This window comes from Lactuca serriola, chromosome 5 (genome assembly GCF_051521515.1).
Source record: "Lactuca serriola cultivar US96UC23 chromosome 5, Lser_US96UC23_V15, whole genome shotgun sequence".
Taxonomy (NCBI): Eukaryota; Viridiplantae; Streptophyta; class Magnoliopsida; order Asterales; family Asteraceae; genus Lactuca; species Lactuca serriola.
The window spans coordinates 257,354,629-257,381,544 of NC_136412.1; the positions used below are offsets into that span (position 1 = coordinate 257,354,629).

Here is a 26,916-nt window from a genome sequence, read left to right on the forward strand (position 1 = left end):
CGAAGCAAAGATTCCATCTGCGAGACGCTTGCTTAAGTCCATAAATGGACTTCTCAAGCTTACACACTCTATTCGGATGCTTTGGATCGACAAAACCCTCTGGATGAGCCATGTAAACATCCTTGGCCAACTTTCCATTAAGGAAAGCGGTTTTGACATCCATTTGCTGAATCTCATAATCATGAAATGCGGCAATAGTTAGCATCACTCTAATAGATTTTATCTTCGCAACTGGTGAGAAGGTCTCATCATAGTCAACTCTGGGAGTTTGAGTAAAGCCCTTCGCAACCAATCGCGCTTTATATGTGTGTACGTTTCCATCCACGTCGGTCTTCTTCTTGAAGATCCATTTGCACCCAACGGTCTTACGTCCGGGCACATTATTAACCAAATTCCAAACTTGGTTGTCATACATGGACTGGATCTTGCTGTCCATCGCCTCCTTCCATTTTATAGACTCCGGGCCTGCCATGGCTTCCTTATAGTTATTAGGTTCATCTAGATTTATTAGTGTACCATCACTAATATACGTGTCCCCTTCGGTAGTAATATGAAAACCATAAAACTGGGGTTGAACTCTAACTCTTTCGGAACTTCTAAGAGGTAAGGACTCGTCAATTGGTTCAACCGGAGTTTCCTCCTCGGGTTGATTGCCAGCGGTAGAGGTTCCTTCATCTATCGAATCTTGAATCTCTTCAAGCTCGATTTTCCTCCCACTGTCTCCTTGGCTTATGAGTTCCCGCTCTCGGAAAACTCCTCTCCTCGCAACAAAGACAACATTGTCCTTCGGTCTATAGAAGAGATATCCAAAGGATTTCTATGGGTAGCCGATGAAAATACATCGCTCACTACGAGGTTCGAGCTTGTCGTGAGTATCTCGTCTTACGAAAGCCTCGCAACCCCAAACCTTGATATGTGTCAACGAGGGAGCTTTCCCTGTCCACATCTCGTGAGGTGTTTTGGCAACCTTCTTAGTAGGGATTCGGTTAAGGATATGGGTGGCAGTCTCTAAGGCATACCCCCAAAAAGAGATAGGTAGTGAAGCACGACTCATCATAGAGAAAACCATGTCTAACAAGGTTCGATTACGCCTTTCTGCCACACCATTCAACTGCGGTGTTCTAGGTGGCGTCAATTGTGAAACTATTCCACACTCCTTGAGATAATCGTGGAATTCAAGACTTAGGTACTCTCCTCCTTGATCAGATCGAAGCATCTTGATTTTCCTTCCCAATTGATTCTCCACTTCATTCTTTAACTCTTTGAACTTTTCAAAAGTTTCTGACTTTTGTTTGATTAAGTAGATATACCCATATCTACTATAGTCATTGGTAAAAGTCACATAGAAGCGGTTCCCATCCTTCGTGGTTGATCTAAACGGTCTACATACATCGGTATGTATTAGGTCCAATAGACCCTCACCCCTTTCACACGTACTTGTGAAGGGTGACTTAGTAATCTTTCCAAGCAAACAAGACTCGCACGTATCACCTTCCCTTATGGCTTGCAGGTAGTCTAGGCAGCTTCTCTTCCAATGCCCTATTTTATGGCAATGATGGCACTTTGCCGCCTAAGGTTAGGACAGGGTTTAGCAGGATCAACTTTGGTCCCACTAGATGAGGAACCATCTCGGGACTTTCCCTTGTGGTGGCTCTTAGACGGGGCCTTCCTCTTCTTACCTCTTCCTTGCCCAATGGCCAAAACAGGAGCAGCGGGTGGATTGGGAGTGGGTGCAACAGACTTGTCGTTGAGGTTGCTTTCAGCAACCCTAAGGAGACCTTGGAGCTTGCTTAGGGTGACCTCTTCCTTGTTCATGTGGTAGGTCATCCTAAATTGATTGTAACATGGAGGCAAAGAGTGAAGCACCATGTCGATCGCCAAGTCTTCCCCAAAGTCAACATTCAACTTGCGAAGACGATCGACATACCTTTGCATCTTTTGCAGGTGCACGGTAAGAGATTCTCCATGACCCATTTTAGTGGAAATCATGTTTGGGAAAATCTCGTAACGCTCTTGCCTCGCGTTCTGGTGGTATCTCTCCAACAAGTCTTGGTGCATTTCGTACGGATACATGTCCTCATAGGACATTTGGAATTCGGCATTCATGGTGGCAATCATGATGCAATGTACCTTCGTTGCATCACGCTCGTGAGTTTCAAAAGCGGTCATTTCAGCCGGAGTAGCGATTTCAGGGTTGATCTTCTCGAGCTTCTCATCGAGGACATACTCCTTGTCCTCATAGCGAGCAATCGTGCGAATGTATCTTATCCATTCGCTAAAGTTCGTCCCATCGAAAGTCACCTTTTGACAGAGGCTCATCAATGTGAATGAACTATCAGCAGCGTTGTTTGCGTTCGACATCTACAAATAGAAAGGAAAAAGATAGATTAGAATATGAATCCCTAATTATCACCCAACAAGAAAATTAGGGCTAGGATCCAACAACAATATTTACATATTAGAAAAGGGATGCCATAATCTAACATGCAACCAATTTGAAGGTAAGTGAATGATGATTCACTAATTCTCCACCACAAAACATAACTATAAGTTCTAAATGTATTGAGAATTCCTAGGTTTGGATGAGATTCATTGAAACTTTTCAATGGCATGTTTAAATCTCGATATGCCCCTCTCATTTGTGACTGGGATACCGAGGATCACAAAGTGGGTGTGAATTACCATGCAAATTTACATGGTGCCTTCATTGTAACGATCACCTATTTGATGTGCCGGTAAACCACACACGCTCCATCGAACTATGATAAACAATGAATCACCCTTTGCCACCTTTGCTTAGAACCAATTAGTGTGCCGGTAAACCACACGCGCTCCACTAACTTCTTAGCAAGGGTGCAAAGTGTAATTTCATGGGATTGCATCAATTCACTTTTCCTAAAGTAACTAAGATTGGGAAAATTTGAAAAAACATGTAGTTACTTTGTATTTCATATTATACTTTTAATGAAGAGATGAGGTTGCCCTATCCTACCCGTTCGGCTAACGACCCTCCACCGATCAAGCAAGCGGTGGGTGTCAGTGTACACCCATTAAGCGCCATTTTATAGGCAGCAACCTTATACCCACCTTATAGACCGGCTTCGTGAATGAGGCATACTAACGGTAAGACTAGCATTTTAATTATATATATATATATATATATATATATATATATATATATATATATATTAATCTTGTAATATTATATTAGTATAGGGTTGGATTTTAAACTTGTAAAATTTCAAGGGTTTGAAATTTAAATTGTCTAAGTTAAACTTTTAATCACAAAACATAAATTTCAAAACTTGTGGGAAAATTTTAAATTTTTAAAACATAGAGGATCAAATAACAAATAATCTTAATTAACAATTAATTCCATAATTATCCATATTTGATGATTTCTTGCAAAACAATTTACCAATTCAATTAAATTAATTAATCAATTATCACATAAGGAAACACATATTTAATTAATTGATAAATATTTTCAATTAGGTCAAGAATATACTCATATATATCATAAAATCGGATTTATATTGATCTAATATGATTAAGACAAGTATCTCAAAGATAAACAGCAAGAAATCCTGAAGTTTCCTCCTTCTAACGCTCAAACTCGCCGAGTACCCAGATGGACTCGCCGAGTTGAGCCTACTCGCCGAGTACCACCATGGGACTCGCCGAGTTCTTCAGCTAGAGAACAAAAACGATTTTTTCAGCAACAAACAAGCAATCAAAGTATGAATTCAATAGAAACCAATCTAGGCTCTGATACCACTGATGGGTTTTAGCCATATGAACATCCCTATGTGCACATGCAACCCTAATGCTTCGATCGAGGTTTCTCTAATTGATCATACATTGAATCCAAGACTTCTAATGGCTAATATACAATAATAACAATATGAAATCAAATATTAGAAGTTTACCTTGAATCACTTGCTTGATCTTGTTGTCCTTGAGGCTTTAGAGTCACAATTGTCACTCCTCTAATGGCTTACAAACACCAACTAGCAAGAAGATGATTTAGGAGAGAGGAGAGGGGAGGAAGAATTCGGCCAGGGTTTCCTTAGAGACAAGTGTGTCGAATTCCCTCAATCCATAGGGTTTATTTATACTAGTAAGGCTCCTAGGGTTTCACCCTTAAACCCTAATTGGATAACTTAAGCCCTAAGCAATCCAAATCCTTTCCATGATAAGCCTTGGACGAAATCTAAGCCTATCCAAAGTCCTAGAATTCGTCCCCCCTTATCCCTAAAGGATTTATAGCCCAAAGTGAAACTATCAAACAATTGACAGTTTATACCCCTTTATTTAATTAATCTCTTTAAGTCACCAAATTAATTCCAAATTAATTTATGACTTATATTAATCAAATAACAATATTATTATTCCTTATATTATTCTTATAATATATTAATAATATTCCTTCTCTCATTAAAAATCATCCTGTCAAGTTGCTATGGTGAAGGCAACCCAAAAGGACTATGCTCAACCGGGTCAAATACTTGCCTAATATAGTTGTAGCCTTAGACACTATTCCAACAATTTGTTACAATAACAATCAAGGTATGTAATCCTTACCCTAATTTGGTATTTTTTGAAAAATAGCCTAGTGTTCGTAAGGTTTCCTTTTAATGTTCTCAGTTATAGATTCAACAGAGAAAACATAGATCTTTATTAGGGTTTCGTGCACACTTAAGAGTTTAAGTTTTGTTTGTTTTGCATAAAATCCATTAGTGGTATCAAAGCTTGGCGCATTTTCTATTGAATTTTCTATAATGGTTGAATTGATCAATTAGGGTTTATGGCAATTAAACCCTCTAGGCCAATAATTTTGAAATTAGGGTTTCTTGGACCCTAAGTTTCGAAAACTAGGTAAGGGTTGTAACCCTTACCCTGCCTCCCTAAGTTTTCGATTTTAATGTAAGGATTAAAACCATTACCTTCCTCCCCAAGCAAGCCATTTTCGAAAATGGTATATGTGGTTAGGGTTTCCTAATTTTGGTAAATGTTAGTTTATATAATTAAATAAGATACTTATAAAATTATATAAATCCTACACCCATTTCTCCGAAAATTAGGGATGAGGACTAATTAAATTATTTGATTAATTTAATTAGATAATCCCTACATGATTAATTAAATGTTTAATTAATAGATAACTATTTGGTTTATATTTTAAATTTAAATTAATTATTTAATTTTTGAAATTTAAATATAAACCTAGTATTTTGAAAAGTTTTAAAATACACCATATATTATATATAAAATTAAAAGTTCAATTATTAATATATGTATAAGACTAAGTCAGTCGAATTGCTAGTACGCCTCATTCACGAAGCCATATTATAAGGGGAGTTTATGGAAGCGGCTTATAAAATGACCACCATTGGGTATCCATTCTTACCCACCGCTTTCTTGTATGGTGGAGGTTCGTTATCCAAATGGGGGTTGATAGGACAAATTAATTCTCATTAAAAGTATAATGATAATAAAAGTAACTAAACCCTTTTATTTAAAATCCCAGTCTTAGTTACTTTAGTAAAATGTGAATTTGTATGCTTGTCCATGAAAAAGCACATCATACTTTATATGTCGTTAGTGGAGCATCTGTGGTAAACCGACACACTAACAGGGACTATAAAGAGATATGATGGACATCTCAAAAAATTATCGTTGTTGATGGAGCTTGTTGTTGGATTAGTGTCTAAGTCCATAACTATTTTGGTATGTACTTGACCCGATGGTGCATGGTCCTTTTGGGTTGCCTTCACCAAAGCAACTTCATAGGATGAATTATGGAGAGAAAGGATTAAATATGATTTATTAATATATTATGAGAACAATATATTAAAGGAGAAATCATATTGTTTAATTAATATTAGTCAAGAATTAATTGGTAATTAGTTTTGTGGCTAAAAGAGATTAATTAAACTTAAGGGTCTGGAATTGTAATTATAAGATAATTGCAATTTGGGCCATGGATTGCCTTGTATTAAAGGGTGGACGAATTCTATGGGGTAGCCCATAAGGAAATCGTCCAATGCCTTAATTAAAGGAGTCTATGGGTTGCTTAGGGCTTAAGCATCCAAATTAGGGTTTCCTTGTTAGATAACCCTAATAGCCTCACTATATATATATATATATATATATATATATATATATATAGACCCCTTAAGGACCAAAAACGTGGCTAAGACTTCTCTAGGGTTTGTAGACGGTTTTGGGCAGCCTCCATCCTCTCTCCTCTTCATCCTCTTGCTTATGGTGTTTGTGAACCATTAGAGGAGTGACAATTGTGACTCTAAGCTTTCTAAAGTCAATACAAGGAGATTTGGGATTGTTATTGCTACATAACAATCAAGGTAACATCTTAAACCTATTCTTATGTTAATATGATTACTTGAATGCTAGAATTAGGGTTTATAGTCTTGGATAACTTGCATGTACAATAGAGAAACCTAGATCCAAGCATTAGGGTTTGTATGAGCACATAGGATGTTCTTAGGACCAAAACTCATCAGTGGTATCAGAGCCTTGATTGGTTTCTATTGTATTGATGCCTTGTTTGGTTGTTCAAGCTTAAAAATCGAATTTTTGTGTTTCTGGGGGCTGGACTCGCCGAGTTCATGCTGAACTCGACGAGTCCATGCCTGACTCGACGAGTCGGCTGGTCAGTGAGAGGGAAAATTGGGATTTCTTGCTGTTTTTGCTTAAGGATAGTTTCCTTATCATATTAGATCAATATAAATCCGATTTTATGATATATTTGACTATATTCTTGATCTAATTGAAGATATTTATCAATTAATAAAATATTTATTTCCTTATGTGATAATTGATTAATTATTTTGATTAAATTGGTAAATTGTTTTGCAAGAAATCATTAAATAAATCAAATATGGATAACTATGTGATCCATGTGCTTTGAAAAGTTTCATATTTTCCCCTTTAGGTTTTATAGTTTAAATTTGAACCCAAAAGTTTTGTTGTTTTGAAATTTAAATAGTTGAAACCCTAATGTTTTGAAAAAGGTTTCAAAACTTGCCCTCAAGTTTTGGAATTTAAATTTTGATGTATATTTAAATTCTAAACCCTAATGTTTTGAAATGTTTCAAAACTTGCCCTCAAGTTTTGGAATTTAAAAGTTGATTAAAAGTTTAATTAGGAATGTTAAATTCTAAAACTCTAGTATTGTTTTGAAAAAGTTCAAATCACACCCTTATGGTTTTATTAATTAATTAGGGTGTATAATTATAAGAGGTTAATAAATCCATAAAAGTTTAGGTTTACAATTTAATTGAATTAAAAGTATAATTGTTAAATTCAACTACCTAGTATTTTAAAAGTGTAAAATACACCCTATACTATATATATATAACATTAAAAGTCTAACATTATATATATGTATGAGTAAAAGTCAGTCTTACCGTTAGTAGGCCTCATTCACGAAGCTAGTCTATAAGGGGTGTTTAAGGAAATTGCCTATAAAATGGCGATTGAATGGGTATCCACTCTTACCCACCGCACTCTTGACTAGTGGAGGGTCGTTAGCCGAACGGGTAGGATATGACGAAAACCTTCCATTATAAGTATAATGAATTATTAAAGTAACTAAATGTTTTCATAAAATTCCCAATCTTAGTTACTTAGGCAAAAGTGAATTGATGCAATTCCATGAAATTACACTTTGTGCCCTTGCAAAGACGTTAGTGGAGCGTGTGTGGTTTACCGGCACACTAAATGGTTCTAAGCAAAGGTAGAAAAGGGTGACTCAATGTTTGTCATAGTTCGGTGGAGCGTGTGTGGTTTACCGGCACATCGAATAGATGACTGTAACATGTGGGGGCACCATGTAAGTTTGCATGGTTATTCACACCCGCTTTGTGATCCTCGACATCCCAGTCACAAACAAGAGGGGCATATCGAGATTTAAACATGCCATTGAAATGTTCAATGAATCTCAAAGGATCTAGGAGTTTTCAAAGATTTAAAACTTAAATTTCTTTTTCGTTTTTCATGGTGGAAATTAGTGAATCGTCATTCACTTACCTTCAAATATTCTGCAATTAGGGTTACGGCATCCCTCTCCCGAGTTGTAGAATATTGTGTTGGGTCCTAGCCTTAGTATTTCATTTGGGTGATTTACTAAGGACTCAATCAATCAACTAAATTGAATTTGTTTTTCTCCCGTTTTGTAGATGTCAAAGTTCGACAGCTATGGTCTTCCCAAATCCCGTGGAACAAGCATTCCACATGAAGATGGTATTCCACGATTCGATCGAGGAAAAAGAAAGCATGCTTCACTTCCTCCACCTCCTCCAATTATTCTCCCTAACCCACAAGTTATAAGGCTTGAAAAGTTCAAGATCACTAAAGCCCTTTTGGCAAGTAAACATAAAGAAGGAAAGCCGGTGTGTGCACACGTCCTAGGGATGAAGTCACACATTGATAGGTTAAGAATGTTGGGATCCGTTGTCTGTAAGGAGATGGTTGTTGATTGGGTTCTTCAGTCACTTCCTAACTCATATAGTGAGTTCGTAAGAGAGTACTATATGATGAACCGCGACGTGACCCTTATAGATCTCACCTATATGCTTATTGCTGCTGAATCAACAATGGTTTGGCGCAATGGAAAATCAAAGTTGATTGGTGAATCTGCCTTTAAGACCTCTATGGATATACACAATGGCAACGAAAGACATGCTATGGTCGAAAAGTTTGATCATAAGAGAAAGGCAACGTCTGAAGTAGTTCCATGTCATGTTCCAAAAGAGTCAATTTGCTTTTATTGCCAAGAGAAAGGGCATTGGAGATGAAGCTGCCCGATTTACCTAAGAGATCTAAGAGATGGGAGAGTCGAAACGTATGGCTCTAATATAGGTAAAATCCATTAACTAACTCTTTTAAGCTTTTATTCTAGATTCTTAATACATAATGTGATAAGATTACAATTGATGTTTTGTAGGATTAAAGAAAAGAAAGGAAACTTAAGGGAAGAAGTGAGCAGAATCTAACCGTGAAGGAATGGATTTCGATCGCTTTTCTCAAAGATTAGATTCTTGAGCTACTACTTAGAGTTCGAATTAGATTGCTAAGAAAGATGTATTAGCATAGTTTTTCAATGAAATTGCATTGTAAGGACAAATTTTCCGCAATAAAATAAATTTTGATTTTATAATATTTATTTATCCTTGCAATGGCGTATATGAAAAATTGATGTTTGAATATTAGCAATAATGGATTTGGTTCTTATTATGTTATTTATGGAAAGTCGAGAATCTACCAAATAGGGAGATTTTCTCATCGCCCAAAGTTTCAATTGAACAAAAATTTGGAATCACGTAACTTGGTTGCACGATGAATGAGAAATCTCATATTTGATAATTAGACTAATTCATTGACAAAGTGTCAAGTGAAGGACTAGGAGATCGAGTACACAAAGTTATGTGTTGATCAAGTCTACCATAAGAGTAACAAAGATATTCGTCATGATTTACTAAAGGTTTAGTAAATGTGATTATATTTACAAGATTAAGTGTAATTATGAATTGATTGAAAAAGTTTAAATCAATAGCAAAACGAATAAGAAGAATCATGTAGGCAGAAAGATAAAAGTTTCTCCATTCTAAGAAGAAGGGAGAGTAGCTTTTATGCTTTATGATATGTCTTAATGATTAAGAACCATATCTCAATTAATCCTCTAAGTGAGTCTTAGTACAATTGTATGTCTAAGAAGAGGAATCAAGAATTGAAGAAATGGTTAAATCAAGAAGTCAATCATACTTCGTTCCAAAACAAGTCTTAGAGTTAAGATTGTGACATTGAGTGGAAAAGTATTAAGAAGGTTTGTAACATTCATCAAATGTGGAAAGTTGTGATGTCTTGGATAAGACAAAGACCAACTAGGACCAATTTATGAAGAGTTTTGATAAAAGCTACACTAACTCTTGAATATTTGTTTGTCAAGAAATGTTTTGACAAGAGAATGTTATATGTCAAGGAGTCAGTGGGAGTATTAATGGTCTTGAAAGGTTTCAAGAACAAATCAAATAAACCTTATCAATCATCACTAGCACACGAGTTGAGGTTTACAACCTATCGTGTTGACATTATTTTGTTTTTGTGCAATCCAATCGAGTTAATTATGCATGTGAGTCCTATGAGTTCTCATTTGAATGCATAAAAGGCAAGGACCTTGATCAATGAAAAGTACATTGATAAGAAAAGGTGAGCTGCTTAACTACTTGGAAGACGTGGTGGGCAGCTATGCTACCATAAGGCAAGAAATCGAGATTAAGAAAGTTCGATCCATATGAGTTTGAATTTGTCGTAAACTTTGGTTTTGACAAATTCACATGGATAGGAACACATACACCGTTTAAATCTAAGTGTCATAAGATTTCCTCCTTCATGAAAATGATTGTGAGGAAATGCTTTCACTAAGAAAGATCTTAAGAAGATAGTGATTGTAAAATTGCATTCTCAAATTCGATTATGGTTACGGTATCCCTTTCCATGATTTGAATTGTGAGGTTTGGCAATTAGTCTTAATTGTTTAGACACACATATGAACTATCTAAGGCAAAGGTGTATGAGTTTAAGAGGCCTTGATAAAAGATTATCAAAGCATTAAGTATTATAAACATGGACTTAAGAAATTCAATAGGTATTGTCTTTCTGGAAGTTAAGATGTTTATGAATACATGTCGAAGCTAGTGGAGCATAAGTGTTATGTTTTATAATAATCATCATGATAGTGGGAGCATAAAAGTTATGATTGTGTGATTATTAAGGCAAGTATTGCAAGTTGGCAATATTAATTATAGAAAACAAGAGTTATACCTTGCAAAGTCGTAAGGGTTGTAAAGTTGTTTTGCTATAATTAAGGGAGAGAATATTATGCTTCATTTCAAATCTAAAGGATTAGCTTGAGAAATGTTAATAAATTTAGTCAGGGGTACATAGTGTGTTCTTAAAATTTCGATTATGATTACGGCATTCCTCTTCACAATTCAAATTTTGAGAACATAGCAAATAAAACATTATGCGTCGTGTCCCATACGCTTCGAGTATAGGATCGATTGCAAATGATTTAATGTTTGACCATTCTAAAATTTTCCAAATGTCGAGCGCATTTAGAGGGAAAAGGGACTAGAATTGGTTTTGACTAAAATAATTAAACAACTATCAAAGGACAATCCAAAGTTTGACGAGGATTGGTCGCTTGTGAGTAGTTGGAAGCATGGTATTGGATGGACCATATCAACATTATTATGAATAGAAACGATTCTATTAAGAATGAGTTGTCATATGGAAATTATGGAAAATTTTCCATATTGGATGAACCATATTGACATCATTATGAATAGATAAGATTCTATTAAGAATGAGTTGTCATATGGAAAATATGGAAACGTGTCCATATTGAGAATTGAATATTGAAAATCTATGTCTAGATTAGAAACCTTTATGCAAAAGGATGTTCAAAGGAATGTACTTTGAGTGAGAGACATCATATCTAAGGAATTGTCTTGTAACAATGTCCGATAGAGAACTTTGTAATATCATTGGCAATAGTCTTTGTGACTTTGGTGCAATGACATTACGAAAGGATCATTTCATAAAATGTTAAATCTAACATATTCTATAAGTGGCAAGATTTTGATATTCTTACACTTATGAAAAAGGATTTGGAGTTGTGAAATGAGAATGATTGGAAATGTGTTCAATTTGATCTATTTCACAAAGTAAGAAACATAGGTAAACATTATGTGCATGCTAAGAGCATGGGACAAGTGTAATAATTCAAGTAAGAAGTTGATTACCCGAAACGACAAATAATAAGTAATCGATATGGTGATAAATAAAAGGAGTTTTATTTATACTCAAAGGTTTGAGGCCATATGGGATTAGTATTATTCTTGTGTTTCACTTTGCATGTTTTGACTTCCAGAATAATTGAGTTTATTAAGAATAATCGAATTATTCAAACGGACCACAGTTAGTCATACGTTGGAAGTAAGTATGAATAAAGATTGTCATGAATTGGTTTGTAGATTCTCTAAAGAGCATTAGACATAAGCAAATGTTTGGTGCAACGTTCATGAGTGCTTATGAATATGATTTGAGCATTGTATTAAACCCACGCTCACTTGGATCACTCCATGGATTGTATCACGAGTGATTGGTGAGACGATAACATCTTATATTCTTGAAACCGAGATGTGTGAGTTGTATCTTGCAAATCGGTTGCACATTGATAATATGTAAACGCACTAGTAACTTGGTGTTATAAAACATATTCTTGTGTGTGATTCGGTGAGTGAGTGCAAGCAAGCATTGTATCAAAGTTTATCCGTTCCTTTTATCCAAAGTAGGATAAAAGTGATATCTTTGGGCCCCTCGATGGTTTAGTGATGACAAACGTAAATGCTCGGCCGGGCTAGGGCTAATTTGATTTATTCAATTAGTCAGTCGTCATAAATCGGGAATCGAGAAATAGTACAAAGAGAATGATTGGAAATCGTGTCTCATACGATATCTAGAATGGAGGAATATATGATCCCTTATCTAAAGGACACGCGTATCTGATAGGATCAGAGTTGACAGCAGCTTTGGAAAGCTATGATTGCAGATCAAGACCTGAAGTCATACGCATAATAGTTATTAGACTTATCCAAGTGGGAGACTGTCGGATTAGTGTCTAAGTCCATAACTATTTTGGTATGTACTTGACCCGATGGTGCATGGTCCTTTTGGGTTGCCTTCACCAAAGCAACTTGATAGGATGAATTATGGAGAGAAAGGATTAAATATGATTTATTAATATATTATGAGAATAATATATTAAAGGAGAAATAATATTGTTTAATTAATATTAGTCAAAAATTAATTGGTAATTAGTTTTGTGGCTAAAAGAGATTAATTAAACTTAAGGGACTGGAATTGTAATTATAAGATAATTGCAATTTGGGCCATGGATTGCCTTGTATTAAGGGGTGGACGAATTCTATGGGGGAGCCCATAAGGAAATCGTCCTAGGCCTTAATTAAAGGAGTCTATGGGTTGCTTAGGGCTTAAGCATCCAAATTAGGGTTTCCTTGTTAGATAACCCTAATAGCCTCACTATATATATAGACCCCTTAAGGACCAAAAACGTGGCTAAGACTTCTCTAGGGTTTGTAGACGGTTTTGGGCAGCCTCCATCCTCTCTCCTCTTCATCCTCTTGCTTATGGTGTTTGTGAACCATTAGAGGAGTGACAATTGTGACTCTAAGCTTTCTAAAGTCAATACAAGGAGATTTGGGATTGTTATTGCTACATAACAATCAAGGTAACATCTTAAACCTATTCTTATGTTAATATGATTACTTGAATGCTAGAATTAGGGTTTATAGTCTTGGATAACTTGCATGTACAATAGAGAAACCTAGATCCAAGCATTAGGGTTTGTATGAGCACATAGGATGTTCTTAGGACCAAAACCCATCACTTGTGTGGTTAACCGACACATCAATGTGAGCTTATAAATGACATTGAGGTTGTCAAGCGAGTTTGCATGGTTATTCACAGATCGTTTGTGATCCTCGGCATCCCAGTCAAAAAAGTGAGAGCATAATTCGAGATTAAACATAACATTGATTAGATTCAATGAATATCAAAAGATCTAGGAGGTTTATAAGATTGAAATTGGTAAAATCCTTACCTACCTAAAATAGATTCAAATTTGATTACGACATCCCTCTTCAAAGTTCGAATCGAAAATATGGATCCTAGCCTTAATAAAATTTATGGGTTAATAATTAATGATTAAATCAACTAACTTGAATTCTATTTTCTACCATTATAGATGTCAAGTCAAGACAAGAATGGTCTTCTTTATTCTTTTGGAAATGGTTTCCTCTTTCTTCTAAAGATGATCTTCCACTTTCTAATCAAGGTGAAAATGTTTTCTCTTCTTCCAGAAATGGTGGAACTGGACGTCATGCTTCTCCAACTCTTCTTCCTCATCCTCTAGTAACTCTCCCCCTGTCTCGTTTTCCTCGAATTGAAAGATACGAAACTACTCAAGCCATATTGGCATGTAGACATCAAGATGGAAATTTTGTGTGTGCTCATGTTCTAAAAATGAAATCATACATTGACAAGTTGGATAGAATGGGTTTCGTTTTCCCAAGGGAGCAAGCTATTGATTTGTTCCTTCTTTCACTTCCCAAGACATATAGTTTATTAAGAATTTTCATATGAGGAATATCGACATGACCCTAAGTGACTGACCCAAATTTTGATTGTTGCTGAAGCAGAAATGCTTAAGAGCATAAGCGAAGCAGAAGTGCCATGCAGGGTCTAATTCCAAATTCTCCATGGACATTGACAATGTGATAATGGTGGTTCAAAAAAGATTTCTCTTCCCAATGGAAAGGGATCGGCCAAGTTCAAACTGTTTGATTGTATGGTAAAGAGAAAGACTAGTTCTGAGATAGTTCCATGTGTTAACCCTAAAGAGTCCATATGTTTCTATTGCCAATTGAAGGGACATTGTTTGCGAAACTAACCAAAGTACCTGAAAGGTATCAAAGATAATGAAGCCAAGTTGTGTGACTCTACTTCAGGTACATCTAGGGGTGAGCGCGGTGCGGTTCGGTGCGGTTATTAGCCAAAACCTCACCACTAACCGTAAATGCGGTTAATCCATTTTTAAAACCGCTTGGTGCGGTTATTTTTGTGGTGCGGTTAAGCGGTTATTTTTGCGGTGCGGTTTTGTTTTTTCTGTGTTGCGGTTATTAACCGCATGGATTTGATACGGTTATTTTGTGTGGTTTTAACCACAGTGTAGAGTTCAAACGGTTTTAAGAGTTCAAATATATTATTTGTAATAATAAAAAAAACCATAATGTATAAGACAATTAGCTTAAATCACAAACAATTAATATCTTAAAAACATCAAATCAATAGTAATTGACAATAAATTTCTTAAAACCGTCTAATTTCACCATTTTTCAATGATAAACATAACAAAAAAGCATACTTTTGTCTTCTAGTATTTTATTCATCCTTCATTCATGCAACTTGTCTTATTTTTAATATTTAATATATTAATAATTAATAAAAAAAGTTGTATATAATATATGCGGTGCGGTGCGGTTTTTTTGCAGTTTTTGAAAACTAATAACCGCACCGCACCGCAAATTTGCGGTTTTTAAAAAATAAAAAACTCACCATCGGTTTTTATGGCGGTTGCGGTTTATGCGGTTTTTGCGGTTAATTTTTGTTGCGGTATGGTTTTTGCTCACCCCTAGGTACATCCATTATCAAACTTCATTATCTTAATAAATTCCTTTTCATAAACTCTTAATACATGATGTGATTTGATGTTATTGTAGTATCTAAGAGAAAGAAAAAATCTCAAGAAGAGTGAGCTAAATCTGATTGTGAGATATGGACTTCAGTCGCATTGTTCGATGATCAGAATTTAGAGCTACTGCTTGGGAGTTAGGATAATTTAATAGATTGCTTAGGAGATGTGTAGAAAAATAGTTTTCTTTTTATGCATTGTAAGGACAAGTTCTAAATTTTCGTTTATTATCATTAAAAGTAATATTTTGATTTATCTAGTTGGCTTACTTTATATTTCCATACAATGGAATCAATGAAAGTGTTGGTTACATTTCTATTATTATCAATATTAATTACAGATTTGATTCTTATTATATCGCTTGTGGTAGTGTCATAATTAACTAAGAAGAAAATAATTTTCATCGCCCAAGTTTTAATTGGATAGAAACTTGGAGTCATGTAATTTAAATTGCATGATGTATGAGAATCTTGATCTTTGGAAGATTATGACTAATTCATTGATCACATATTTATGTGAGTTGAATGGAGGACTAATTGATCAAGTACATATTGATATGGACTATTTAGATCCACCACAAACGATGAAAAATCTATTTGTCATGATTTACTGATGTTTCAGTAAATATGATTGTGTTTATAAGATTAAGCATAATTCTGACACTTTGAAAATATTCAAATAGTAGTAGAATGAATAAGGAGAGTCTATTAGGCAGAAAGATAAGAGTTTCTCCAATCTGAAAGGAAAGGAGAGTACTTTGGCATCATATTTTATGATCATCTTAATGGTTATGGAACTATATCACAATTGATCATCGAAGTACATCTTAGTGCAATTGTATGACTAAGAAGAGGAATCAGATATTGTTGAAATGATTCAACTGAGAGATGAGTCATACTATGTTTCCAATCAAGTTTTAGAGCCATGCTCTATTTACAATATATCGTATCTTGAAAAATTATTTCATACTAAGTAGGTTTATAACACCTCATGAAATGTGGAGTAAAAATGTTTTATTACTCTAACATATTTGGAATTGGAAGTTGTCATGTTTTGGATAAAACAATGGATAAACTAAGACCAATTCTATGAAGTGTTTTCTTGTTGGGAATCCACATGTATTTTTTTGAGTATTTGTTTTAGCTCATCAAGGAATATTCCTTGAGAGAGAAACTTATATGTGAAGATGTCAGTGGGAGTCTTATTAATCTTGAGAGTTTTAAAAGTCAGTCGACAATAAACCTTTTAGTTATCACTAGCACACGACCTAAGGTTGACAACCTATCGTGTTAAGTTGAAACATTCTTTTTTCTGTGCACCTTCCAGTTGAGGTGGCAATGCTTATGAGTTCTATGTTTCTCATTTGACTACAAAAATCAAAGCATGTTGATCAGTGAGAGTACATTGATCAATACAGGTGAGTTGCTTAATAGCACAGAAGCACTAGTAGGCCCTTGTGCTACCACGAGGCAAGAAATTTAGAATTACAAAGTTTAGTCCATGAAGGAAAGCTAAATTTGAATTTGGTTTTGTCCCTAACCTTATCTTATGATTGTAGGTTGGAAGTGATAGATTCACATGGATGGGAACGTATACACCATACAATCTAGGTGACAAAAGGTTTTGCTCTAAATTATGAGAATAATTATAAGAAAACACTTTCCCTAGTGGATTTTAAAGATCTGATAAAGATCAACATGGTTAATGGTTATGTTAATTACATTCTCAAATTCATAACATGTTTACGACATCCCTCTTCGTATTTTAAATTGTGAGAAATGGCAAGAGGTTGTTTGAACTTTCAATACATATATCTATAAGTTTTGAAAGGGTTTAAACACACATGTAAGCTATCCAATGAAGGTGTATAAGCTTAAAAACTCTAGTTGGAGACTTATCGAAAGATCACATATCATAAATCTACACTTTACTAAGAAAGTCAAAGGTATTGATTTCTAGAAGTCCAATTGATTTCTGAGTATTTGTTAAGCTAGTGGGAGCATAATTTTTATGCTAGTATTGTGTGTGTTGGCAATACTATTCGTAGGGAAAAGGTTTTTCAATTTTCAAATTTCAATGTTTGGGAATTGTTTCTCTATGATAGACTTAAGGGAGAGGGCCTTCATACTTCGTTTCAAATCTAAAAGTTTAAATTGAAGGGTTTAATTGAACTTAGTCTTGGACACATACACACACACACACACACACATATATATATATATATATATAATGTTGAAATGATTCAACATAGGAAATTCAATATGTGGAAATATTATGGCAAGAAATACTAGGTCCTCATGTAATACATAATGAATCGAGTCTCATATGCTTCAGATATATGATCGATTACATATGCTATAATATTCACTTGTTCTGATTTTTCCAAATGTCTTGCACATTGAGAGGGAAGAAGGACTAGAATTTTTTGTGACTTGAGTTGTTAAACAACTATCAAGAACATTCTGAGGTTTAATAAAGATGGGTTGCTTGTGGATAGTTGGAAGTATGGTATTAATTTGGACTGACCATATTGACATGATTTTGGATTGAGATTATTCTTGATCAGAATTGATGGTCATGTAGGAATATGGAAATGTTTCCATAGTGGGAGTTAATTATTAAAATCTACATTTGAGTTAGAAACTTTAATGCAAGATAGATGTTCAAGAAGTGTACCTTGAATTTGAGACTTAATTACCATCAAATTCTTTTTGGTAACAAAGTTCCAATGGAACATTTTGTAATATCGTTGGCTAAGTCTATGTGACTTTGAAGCCTCAACATCACAAAAGGACAATGCATGTAAGATTGGAATTATAACACATTTTAAGTAGTGACAAGAATTTGGAATTGTGAAATGAGCATCATTGGAATAGTGTTCAGTCGATATGTTTACAAAGGAAGGACCATGGAGAAACATAGTATTCATGTTTATAACATGGCATGACTGATGTTTTAATTCAAGTGTTGAGTTGATTACTTGAAACATTATACAATGAACGAAGTCTTAATTATTACGGTGATTAAATAATAAGAGTTTTATTTATATTTAATAGTTTTGAGACCATAGTTAATTAGGTTATTATTGTGTTTCACTTTGCATGTTTAACATCCTGAAAACTTGATTATTCGAAATTCCACAGTCGCTCATACTTTTGGAAGTAAGTAGTGAATTAAGGCTATCATGAATTGAATTGTAGATTGTCTATGGAGATTAGATATTGTAATGGTTGCTACAATGTTCATGAGTACTTAGAAAATGGGGATTTTGAGTATTCGATAAACCCACGCTCAGAGAATTACTTCATGGATTTTATCACGAGTAATTGTGAGACTATAATATCTTATATTCTTAAAACGGAGATATATGAGTTGTGCTTTACAAGTCAATTGTGCATTGATGATACGTAAATGCATCAGTAACTCGATGTTATAAAACATATTGTTGTGCATGATTTCATGAGTAAATAGTGCAAGCATACAAGTCAAATTTTATTCGTTCCTTTTGCGCTAACGGGAAAAGCGATATCTTTGGACCAATCGGTGATTTGGTGTTGACTTATAAGTGTTAGGCCTAACCAAGACTAAGTTGATGTGTTCGATTAGAAGTCTTATGTCATCATCACAAATCAGAAATCTAGAAACAAAATCTTAGACAATGAGATTGATTATAATCCATGTCTCATTTCCGTACAATATCTTATAAAACGGAGTGATATTTGATCTCTTATCTTAGGACACGTAACTGACTGGGCCAAAGTTCGACAACAACTTTTGGAAGCTAAAATTTCGTGATCAATTTGGAAGTTATACTGGAAATTATAGTTACAGACTTATCCAAGTAGAGGATTATTGGATTAGGTGTCTAAACCCATAACTATAATTGGTATATACTTGAATTGATAGTAGCATAGTCATTTTGAGTTGCCCTTAAACCTAGCAACCGGACATCATGATTTTGGAGAGAGGAAGAGAGGTTGATTTATTATTTGAGTAATAAATTGAAATACATGATTTATTAATGTATTATGAAAATAATACATTAATTAGAAATCATATTGTTTAGTTAATAATTAATCAGAAATTAACTAGAATTTATTTTGGGATTAATTGGATTAATTAAAATTGCACGGACTGTTTGGTTATTTATTGAAACTTAAAGAAAGAAGGCCCAAGGACCTCACTGGATGAGGTGGATGAAAATCACTTGGTCAAGCCCAAGGGCTTTTTTCCAAGCCCCTTAGATAAGGGGAATAGGTTGCTTGGTCACCAAGCATGGGAATTTAGGGTTTCCTCCTTAAACCCTAACTTTGGCTCCAAGCTACCTCAGCTATATAAAGGCCTCCTTAGCCCCATATTTCGTCCATCCCTTAATTATACAAGCCTTGGATGATTTTGGCTATCCCTCTCCTCTCTCTATACTCATCCTCTTGCTAGCATTGGGTGTGATTCCATTAGAGGCACAACAATTGTGGTGCTTGCTTCCAAGTGATCAACAAGAAGGTGTTCATTGTTATCTGCTACAATAACAATCAAGGTATGTAATCCTTAATCCTAATTTGTTATTTTTCAAAAATAGCCTAGTGTTCGTAGGGTTTCCTTTTGATGTTCATAGTTATAGATTCAATAAAGAAAACATAAATCTTTATTAGGGTTGCATGCACTTTTAAGAGTTTAAGTTTTGTTTGTTTTGCATAAAACCCATAACTTTTTTGGGTTAAGAAGTGAGGGTTTTTGGTATTAAGCACTTTTTAGCCATGCAAGACCATAAAGTTGGTAACTTTATGGTTAAGGATGTTAGTTTAGGGCTAGATCTGGAATTTGAGCAAAAGAGCTTAAGGATTAAGCTCTTAATGGAGGAAAAAGGGATCGGCTAGAGAACGTTATGTGTTCCCTAGAGAACGCCATGCGTCCGAGAACATCATGTGTTCTTAGCTGGGTTGGCTTTTTGACTTTTTGATATTTTGACCTTTGACAAGTTTGAACTAAGGGTATTTTTGTTATTTTGAGCTGTAGTCTGAGTTTTGGTCACTGTTATCTGTAAAGGTGGCCGATAAAGTGATCTTCGAAGCAACACGTTGTTTCTGCTTTTTCTTCTGTTTGTCAGGGTGAGTCTTCGCATTGTATCCATGGGTCAAAGGCACCAATGTCGCCCTATTATTTCCGTTATGAAGTATGCAAGATGTTATGTGATATATGTGTGTTTGTATGATCGGGTTGAAATACACCCTAGGGCGGGGCCCACTATTGTATGTCGGGCTGAGATACACTCCATGACAGGGCTCATTATGGCATGTTCATGTGGAGATACACTCCAGGGTGGGTCCCATATTTGTTTACTGGGTTGAAATATTCCCAAGGACGAGGCTCAATTATATGTTTGGTATGTGGTACTTTGGGGAACTCACTAACCTTTTTGCTTACAGTTTATATTTATAGTTTCAGGTAATTCTGGTACTAAGGGGAAGGGCCCGACGTGATGGCACAACATTCTCCCCTCATGATTTCCGCACTTTTGGATATTATTACTCTGATGATTTTGATGTAGTACTTTGTAAATGTTCTGGATTAATTCGGTGTAGGAACTAATGATTTTAAAATGAAATTTTTTGTCACTGTATTTGGGATGTTACAAAATCATAGGCTGATGGGTCTTTATATAGTGGATTTAGGAAACCCTAGATAACCCTAATTTAAATAAAATAATATTAATTCAAATTGGTAATTATCCAACTTCCTATTTATCTGTAGGGAATATTCCAAAAACCATGCAATATCCCTAATTTCGTCCACCCTTCCAAGGAAGGTTCTGGAACCCTAATTTGTTCAACTATTGAACAATTACACTTCAGCCCTTGCACTTTTAGTCAATCAGTTAATATCAAAATTAATTTCTGATTTATTATTAATTAAAAAAAAATACTATTTCTAATTGATATATTATATCCATAACATATTAATAAATTCATTTATTGCTATTTATTAATCATATAATAAATCAATAAATCAACATTTCTTTCTAAAAGTCATCCTATTCAGTTATTAGATTTGAAGGCAACCCAAAAGGACTTTGCTACTAATTCAAGTATATACTAATTCCGTTATTGGCTTAGACACCTAATCCAACATAAGGAACCAAAAAGATTAAGTCTTGAAGTCTTATAAATGGTCTAGAGTGGGACCCCAAAGATGGAAAGGAGTTGCTTGTTTGATCCTTGCACTAAAATCTTCTTCTTCTTCTTTGAAAGTACACCAAAAACACCAAAATGAGCTCAAAGCTTGTAAAGTGGCTAGGGTTTTATCAAGAACACTTTTGGAGGTGATGGCGGCTGAGGGTGGAGGAAACCTAGCCATCACTTCCTCTAAATATGGCGTTGAGCCTGAAAATTAGTGTCTGCACATCTGTCGCCACCACGTCATGACCATCGCATGACCAGGTCGTGGTGTCCAAATGAAACACACACTTCATGTTGGATTACCACGTTGTGGTGATCCCTTCACCATGTCGTGGCCACCCAAATTTCTCAAAATTAAACAATTGAAATTCATATCTGAAAATCGGGCGTTACACATAGTTAGCTTCTTTCTATTGCTTTTGAACTCATATTATTTATGAGTTCTTGATTTATCCCCAACATGTATGTATTTCGAATGTGTTGTTTTGTGTAGACCTCTAGTAGGCTTCATAACTTCCTTCGGCACATATCCTATGTATAGTTGCATGGTTCTTTTTGATGGACTATAGGAAGAGGTTTATTGAGTTTTTTTAATGAACATTTTCAACCTTTCATTATAGTTTTCTTTACTAAAATTTAAGTTGGAGATCTACGGGTAATTGGTAAAATATTCTTATACATGGTTTGTGGTGCAAAACTAAAGTTTTAAAACTCTATAAAAAAATGTGTACAAAGTCTAACATAAGCTCTAATAGAAGATACGAAAAGATGTTAGACAAATTTGATTGAATTTTGTTATAATTATGTAGTTTTTGATGGTTTTATACATAATATTAGGTATATAACAACCACATATTCACCCAATTCTAAATAAAATTATACAAAAAAAAACTATAATTAGGTAACTAATTTCTATTCTAATAAATGAATAGGTTTATTCTCCTACTAGTTGTGAGACCCGTATGTTATACAGGTTGGATAAAATAAAAAGAAATTAAATATGAAGGTTTTAAAAAAAATTATTTAAATTTGAAATTTAAAATTTGAATTTAAAAGGAAACATATTAAATATTATATGAGTTGTAATATTGTAATTTATTGGTTATTTTCAATTAAGACAATTATTAATTATTGTGTAAATATGATGTGTTAATTAAGAAAGATAAAAAAAAAATGAGAAAATAACAAAAGGAAAAAACATTTATTCAAAAATATCACAAAATGACAAGTGTCAAAACTCATAAGAGATTGACATGTGGCAAAAAAAACTTTCATTTATTAAAGAGGATTAAGACAATTATTAATTAAGGTGTAAATATAATGTGTTAATTAAGAAAGATAAAAAAAAATGAGAAAATGACAAATGGAAAAAACATTTATTCAAAAATATCACAAAATGACAAGTATCAAAACTCATAAGAGATTGACATGTGACAAAATAAACCTTCATTTATTAAGGAGGATTGACAAGTGTTAAACTATTAGAGTTTCTTATTGATATTATATATCACAGATCAAGCCATCAACCTATTAATTATCAATTTTAAATTTCAAAATTTAAAATTTTCACTCTAATTATATTAAATTAATAATTGATTCTCCATTTTAAATTTTAAATTTTTTCACTCCAATTATATAAAATTAATAACATTATATCATGGTTGCAGAAATCGGGATTCATCGGCGATTAATCGTTTGGCGTTCTCTAACTGTCGAGGATTAGGACATTAATCGGAAATTTAGGATTAATGAGGTTTGGCGGGATTAATCGGTCTTGGCGGAATTAATCGGTCAACAAAAGTCAAAAAGGTCGAAAAAAGTCAAAAAAATTTGAAAAATTTTTAAAAAAATTCAAAAAGCCAACTTGTTTTTTACTCCAAAATTTTTAAATTTTCAAAATTTCAAATATTATACCAAAATGTTCATATTTTCGTATTTCCAAATTACAATTTTTCTTATTTTCTAATTTTGAAGTACTTGTTTTTCTTAAGATATATTAATATTTAATTAATTTTATATTTTATTAATAATATATGGTTTCCGATTAATCCTCGATTAATCTCCGCCAAGACTGATTAATCCGTTAACACCAGTCGACCGTCGAGCTACCGTCAAACGATTTTTACAACCTTGTGTTATATTAAAAAACAAAATAAATTTAATACAAATTATAAGGTGATATAACTTCATGTATTTATTTAAATAAACAATTATAACTTTATATACCTAAAAAAATTGATTAAAATTTTAAATAAACGTATTTATTTAATTTATTTAAATAATAATTTTGATTTTTTAATATAAAATTTTAATTAATTTTATAATTGTGGTTCTCACGGGTTATAAACTAGTCCTCTCTAATAAATGAAGGTTTTTTTTTTGCCATTTGTCATACTCTAATTTAATTTGTCAAATGTCATTTTGTAGTTGTTTTGAATTATTTTTTTTCCACATATCATTTTATGGTTTTTTCTATTTTATTAAATTTCATATAGTATTTAAATGCAATAATAAATGCATATTAATTTCTTTAATGAACTTTCCTTTTAATTTAAAAATTACTAAATTAAAGCTTCATTAATTTTCTTTATTTATTTATCTAAATTATTTGTTTAAATATAGAGGAAAAAAGAACACTTTAATTTTTATAATTCAATATTTTTCTTATTTTTTCTTATAAATTCAAAATTCTCAAATATTTAGAATTTTATATTTAATTTTTTCTTTTAAATAAGCTCATGTAATACATAGGTCTTATACCTAGTTATCATTATATTGAAAAATACGTTCGCTAAAGTTTTTATAATATTATAGGGATTTGTTACAACTCAAATAATAAATTTTATGAGGGAAATAATGAACTTGTTCGTGAACCGGCTACTAACCCGGTCGGGGGTTGGTGAGTACCATTGGACCCTACTGTGTGGTGCCCCATCAATTCATTATCGTGGGAAACTTGTCTTGAACGATGCTTTAGAGAACTTTTTTATAATTTTATAAGATAAGATTACCATATTTTTCTTTATTAATTATTAATATAAATATTTTATTTATTAAAAACATAATTATCAGTAAGTACGTTATTATTTATTAGGTGCCGATTGACATTGTATTTGTAGTCATAGTATGTATTAATACCCTTTAAAGCAGTTATTCATTTTTCTTGAAATATTCATATGAATATTTAAATTTAATTTCTTTGTTTGAACCGGACTTCTACAACCATATATATACTCCTTATGATGCTTTGGAAACTCAGGTTAGTGGTTCAACAGCTTTCCCACCTATCCAAGAAAAAGAATACTTTTCATTTTCTCTTCAAGAAAAAGAAGTCTTGAAGGAAGAAACGAGCAAAAATGGCACTAGATGGAGAGACTAAAACTGAGTCAGGTAACGAAAAGCAAGTGAGCAAGCACCAAGAGGTTGGCCACAAGAGTCTTTTGCAGAGCGATGCTCTTTATCAGGTACGTTGTAGTTTGTTTAATTACTGTAAAGATGATGATTATGGAAATAAAAATAATCGATTCAAGTTTCTGTTTGCATGGTTTTACAGTATATTCTTGAAACGAGTGTGTATCCACGCGAACCGGAACCCTTGAAGGAGCTTAGAGAGGTCACGGCAAAACATCCATGGTAAGTCTCGTGTGCATCCATGATTGGATGATTTCAAAACAACTGCAAATTAAATACAATAGAAGTTAGAGCAAATTACATTTTTGGTTTTTGAGAATCACTATTATTTTGCTCTAAAAAGTTTTTTCTTGTGATTTTAGTCTCTCTATTTTAGTTTATTGCGACGTTTTGGTTTTTCTAAGTAAAATGATTATCTTTTTGTCATAAATATAGCTTATTTTTGTAAATTTGTCCCAAAATATAGAAATTTTACTTGGAATATAAATTGAAAAGCGTTACATACCGTCTGATTTTTTTTATATATTATATATTTTTTATTTAAATATAAAAATTTATAATAACAATAAGCATCGTTTTTTCTGACTTAACTTGACTTTAAAAATATTTAATTTTACATGACTGGCCCTAAAACTATATTATTAGACTACAAACCATTCCTTTAATCGATTATTTAGAATTAATAGTTATTAATTTTTTTTTACTTATATTAAATACATTCAGGAATCTGATGACAACATCAGCAGATGAAGGACAGTTTATAAACATGCTATTGAAACTAGTGAATGCTAAGAACACCATGGAGATTGGTGTCTTCACCGGTTACTCCCTTCTTGCTACGGCCCTTGCTCTTCCTGATGATGGCAAGGTACAGGAACTACTTTGTTTTATATATAATTACCAATAATTACAAGATAATACTTAATTTGTTTTAAACCAGAGCTATTTATTTAGAATTTATGATATAAACTTTTGATCTGTTATTGTTACAGATTTTAGCAATGGATATAAATAGAGATAACTATGAGTTGGGACGCCCTATCATAGAGAAGGCCGGAGTCGCCCACAAAATCGACTTTAGAGAAGGCCCTGCCTTACCGGTCCTCGATGAAATGATTGCAGATGTAAGTACAATAATTAAATCGTTATATTAATTTTTGTTTTTATATTCTAGAAATTTTATAATTGTAAAATATATGTGAACTCATAAGTTTACTATATGTACGCAAGTTTAGATTTAGTACACACTAACATTCATTAGTATTTGACTTTTGGTTGATGAATATTCAGGGAAAATATCATGGGACATTTGACTTCGTATTTGTTGATGCTGACAAAGACAACTACATCAACTACCATAAAAGGCTGATTGATTTAGTAAAAGTCGGTGGTTTGATTGGTTACGATAACACCCTATGGAATGGCTCAGTTGTTGCCCCACCAGATGCACCAATGAGAAAGTACGTAAGGTATTACAGAGATTTTGTGTTGGAACTCAACAAAGCCTTAGCTGTTGATCCAAGGATTGAGATATGCATGCTTCCTGTTGGTGATGGGATTACCTTATGTCGTCGGATCAATTAATTTTTATCCATGTTATGATAGCGTCTACCAAACAAAATGGGATATATCATATATGTTGTGGGTTGGCCCCAATATAAAGATCGCATATGCTTTTGTTTTGTTAATTCCTTTATTTTATCTATTTTGTATAATATATGATCATTGAATTACCAGATGATCCATTATGCATGTGTCATATTTCATTTATGCTCATTAATGATTGTGGATCGTAATGTAGGTACTTGATCAACCAAATTTATGCAATTTGATTTCTATGGAAGAGTTTTGAGCCGATTCTATATTTTTGAATCTAGGACTTCTTTGCAAAAATTGAACACCCCAAAAATTTTGATTTTTCTATTTAAAATATAAGAAAGGGAAAATGACACATACAACCTATGAACT

At 33.5% G+C, this 26,916-nt stretch overlaps 1 protein-coding gene across 1 annotated transcript; it reads left to right on the forward strand.

Annotated features, from left to right (window-relative positions):
• Positions 1 to 24,777: 24,777 nt before the first annotated feature.
• On the forward strand, positions 24,778 to 26,700 carry LOC145054072 (caffeoyl-CoA O-methyltransferase 5). Its single transcript, XM_079002205.1, has 5 exons — positions 24,778 to 25,001; positions 25,091 to 25,170; positions 25,672 to 25,816; positions 25,941 to 26,072; positions 26,239 to 26,700. The coding sequence occupies exons 1-5, from the start codon at positions 24,894 to 24,896 to the stop codon at positions 26,530 to 26,532; spliced, it is 759 nt and encodes a 252-aa protein (XP_078858331.1). The 5' UTR covers positions 24,778 to 24,893; the 3' UTR covers positions 26,533 to 26,700.
• Positions 26,701 to 26,916: the final 216 nt, after the last annotated feature.

Coding starts and splice junctions, on each gene's coding strand:
- LOC145054072 (XM_079002205.1), top strand. CDS start 24,894: ATGGCACTAGATGGAGAGACTAAAACTGAGTCAGGTAACGAAAAGCAA. Junction 25,817..25,940: donor CTCTTCCTGATGATGGCAAG/GTACAGGAACTA, acceptor TTATTGTTACAG/ATTTTAGCAATGGATATAAA. Junction 26,073..26,238: donor TCGATGAAATGATTGCAGAT/GTAAGTACAATA, acceptor ATGAATATTCAG/GGAAAATATCATGGGACATT.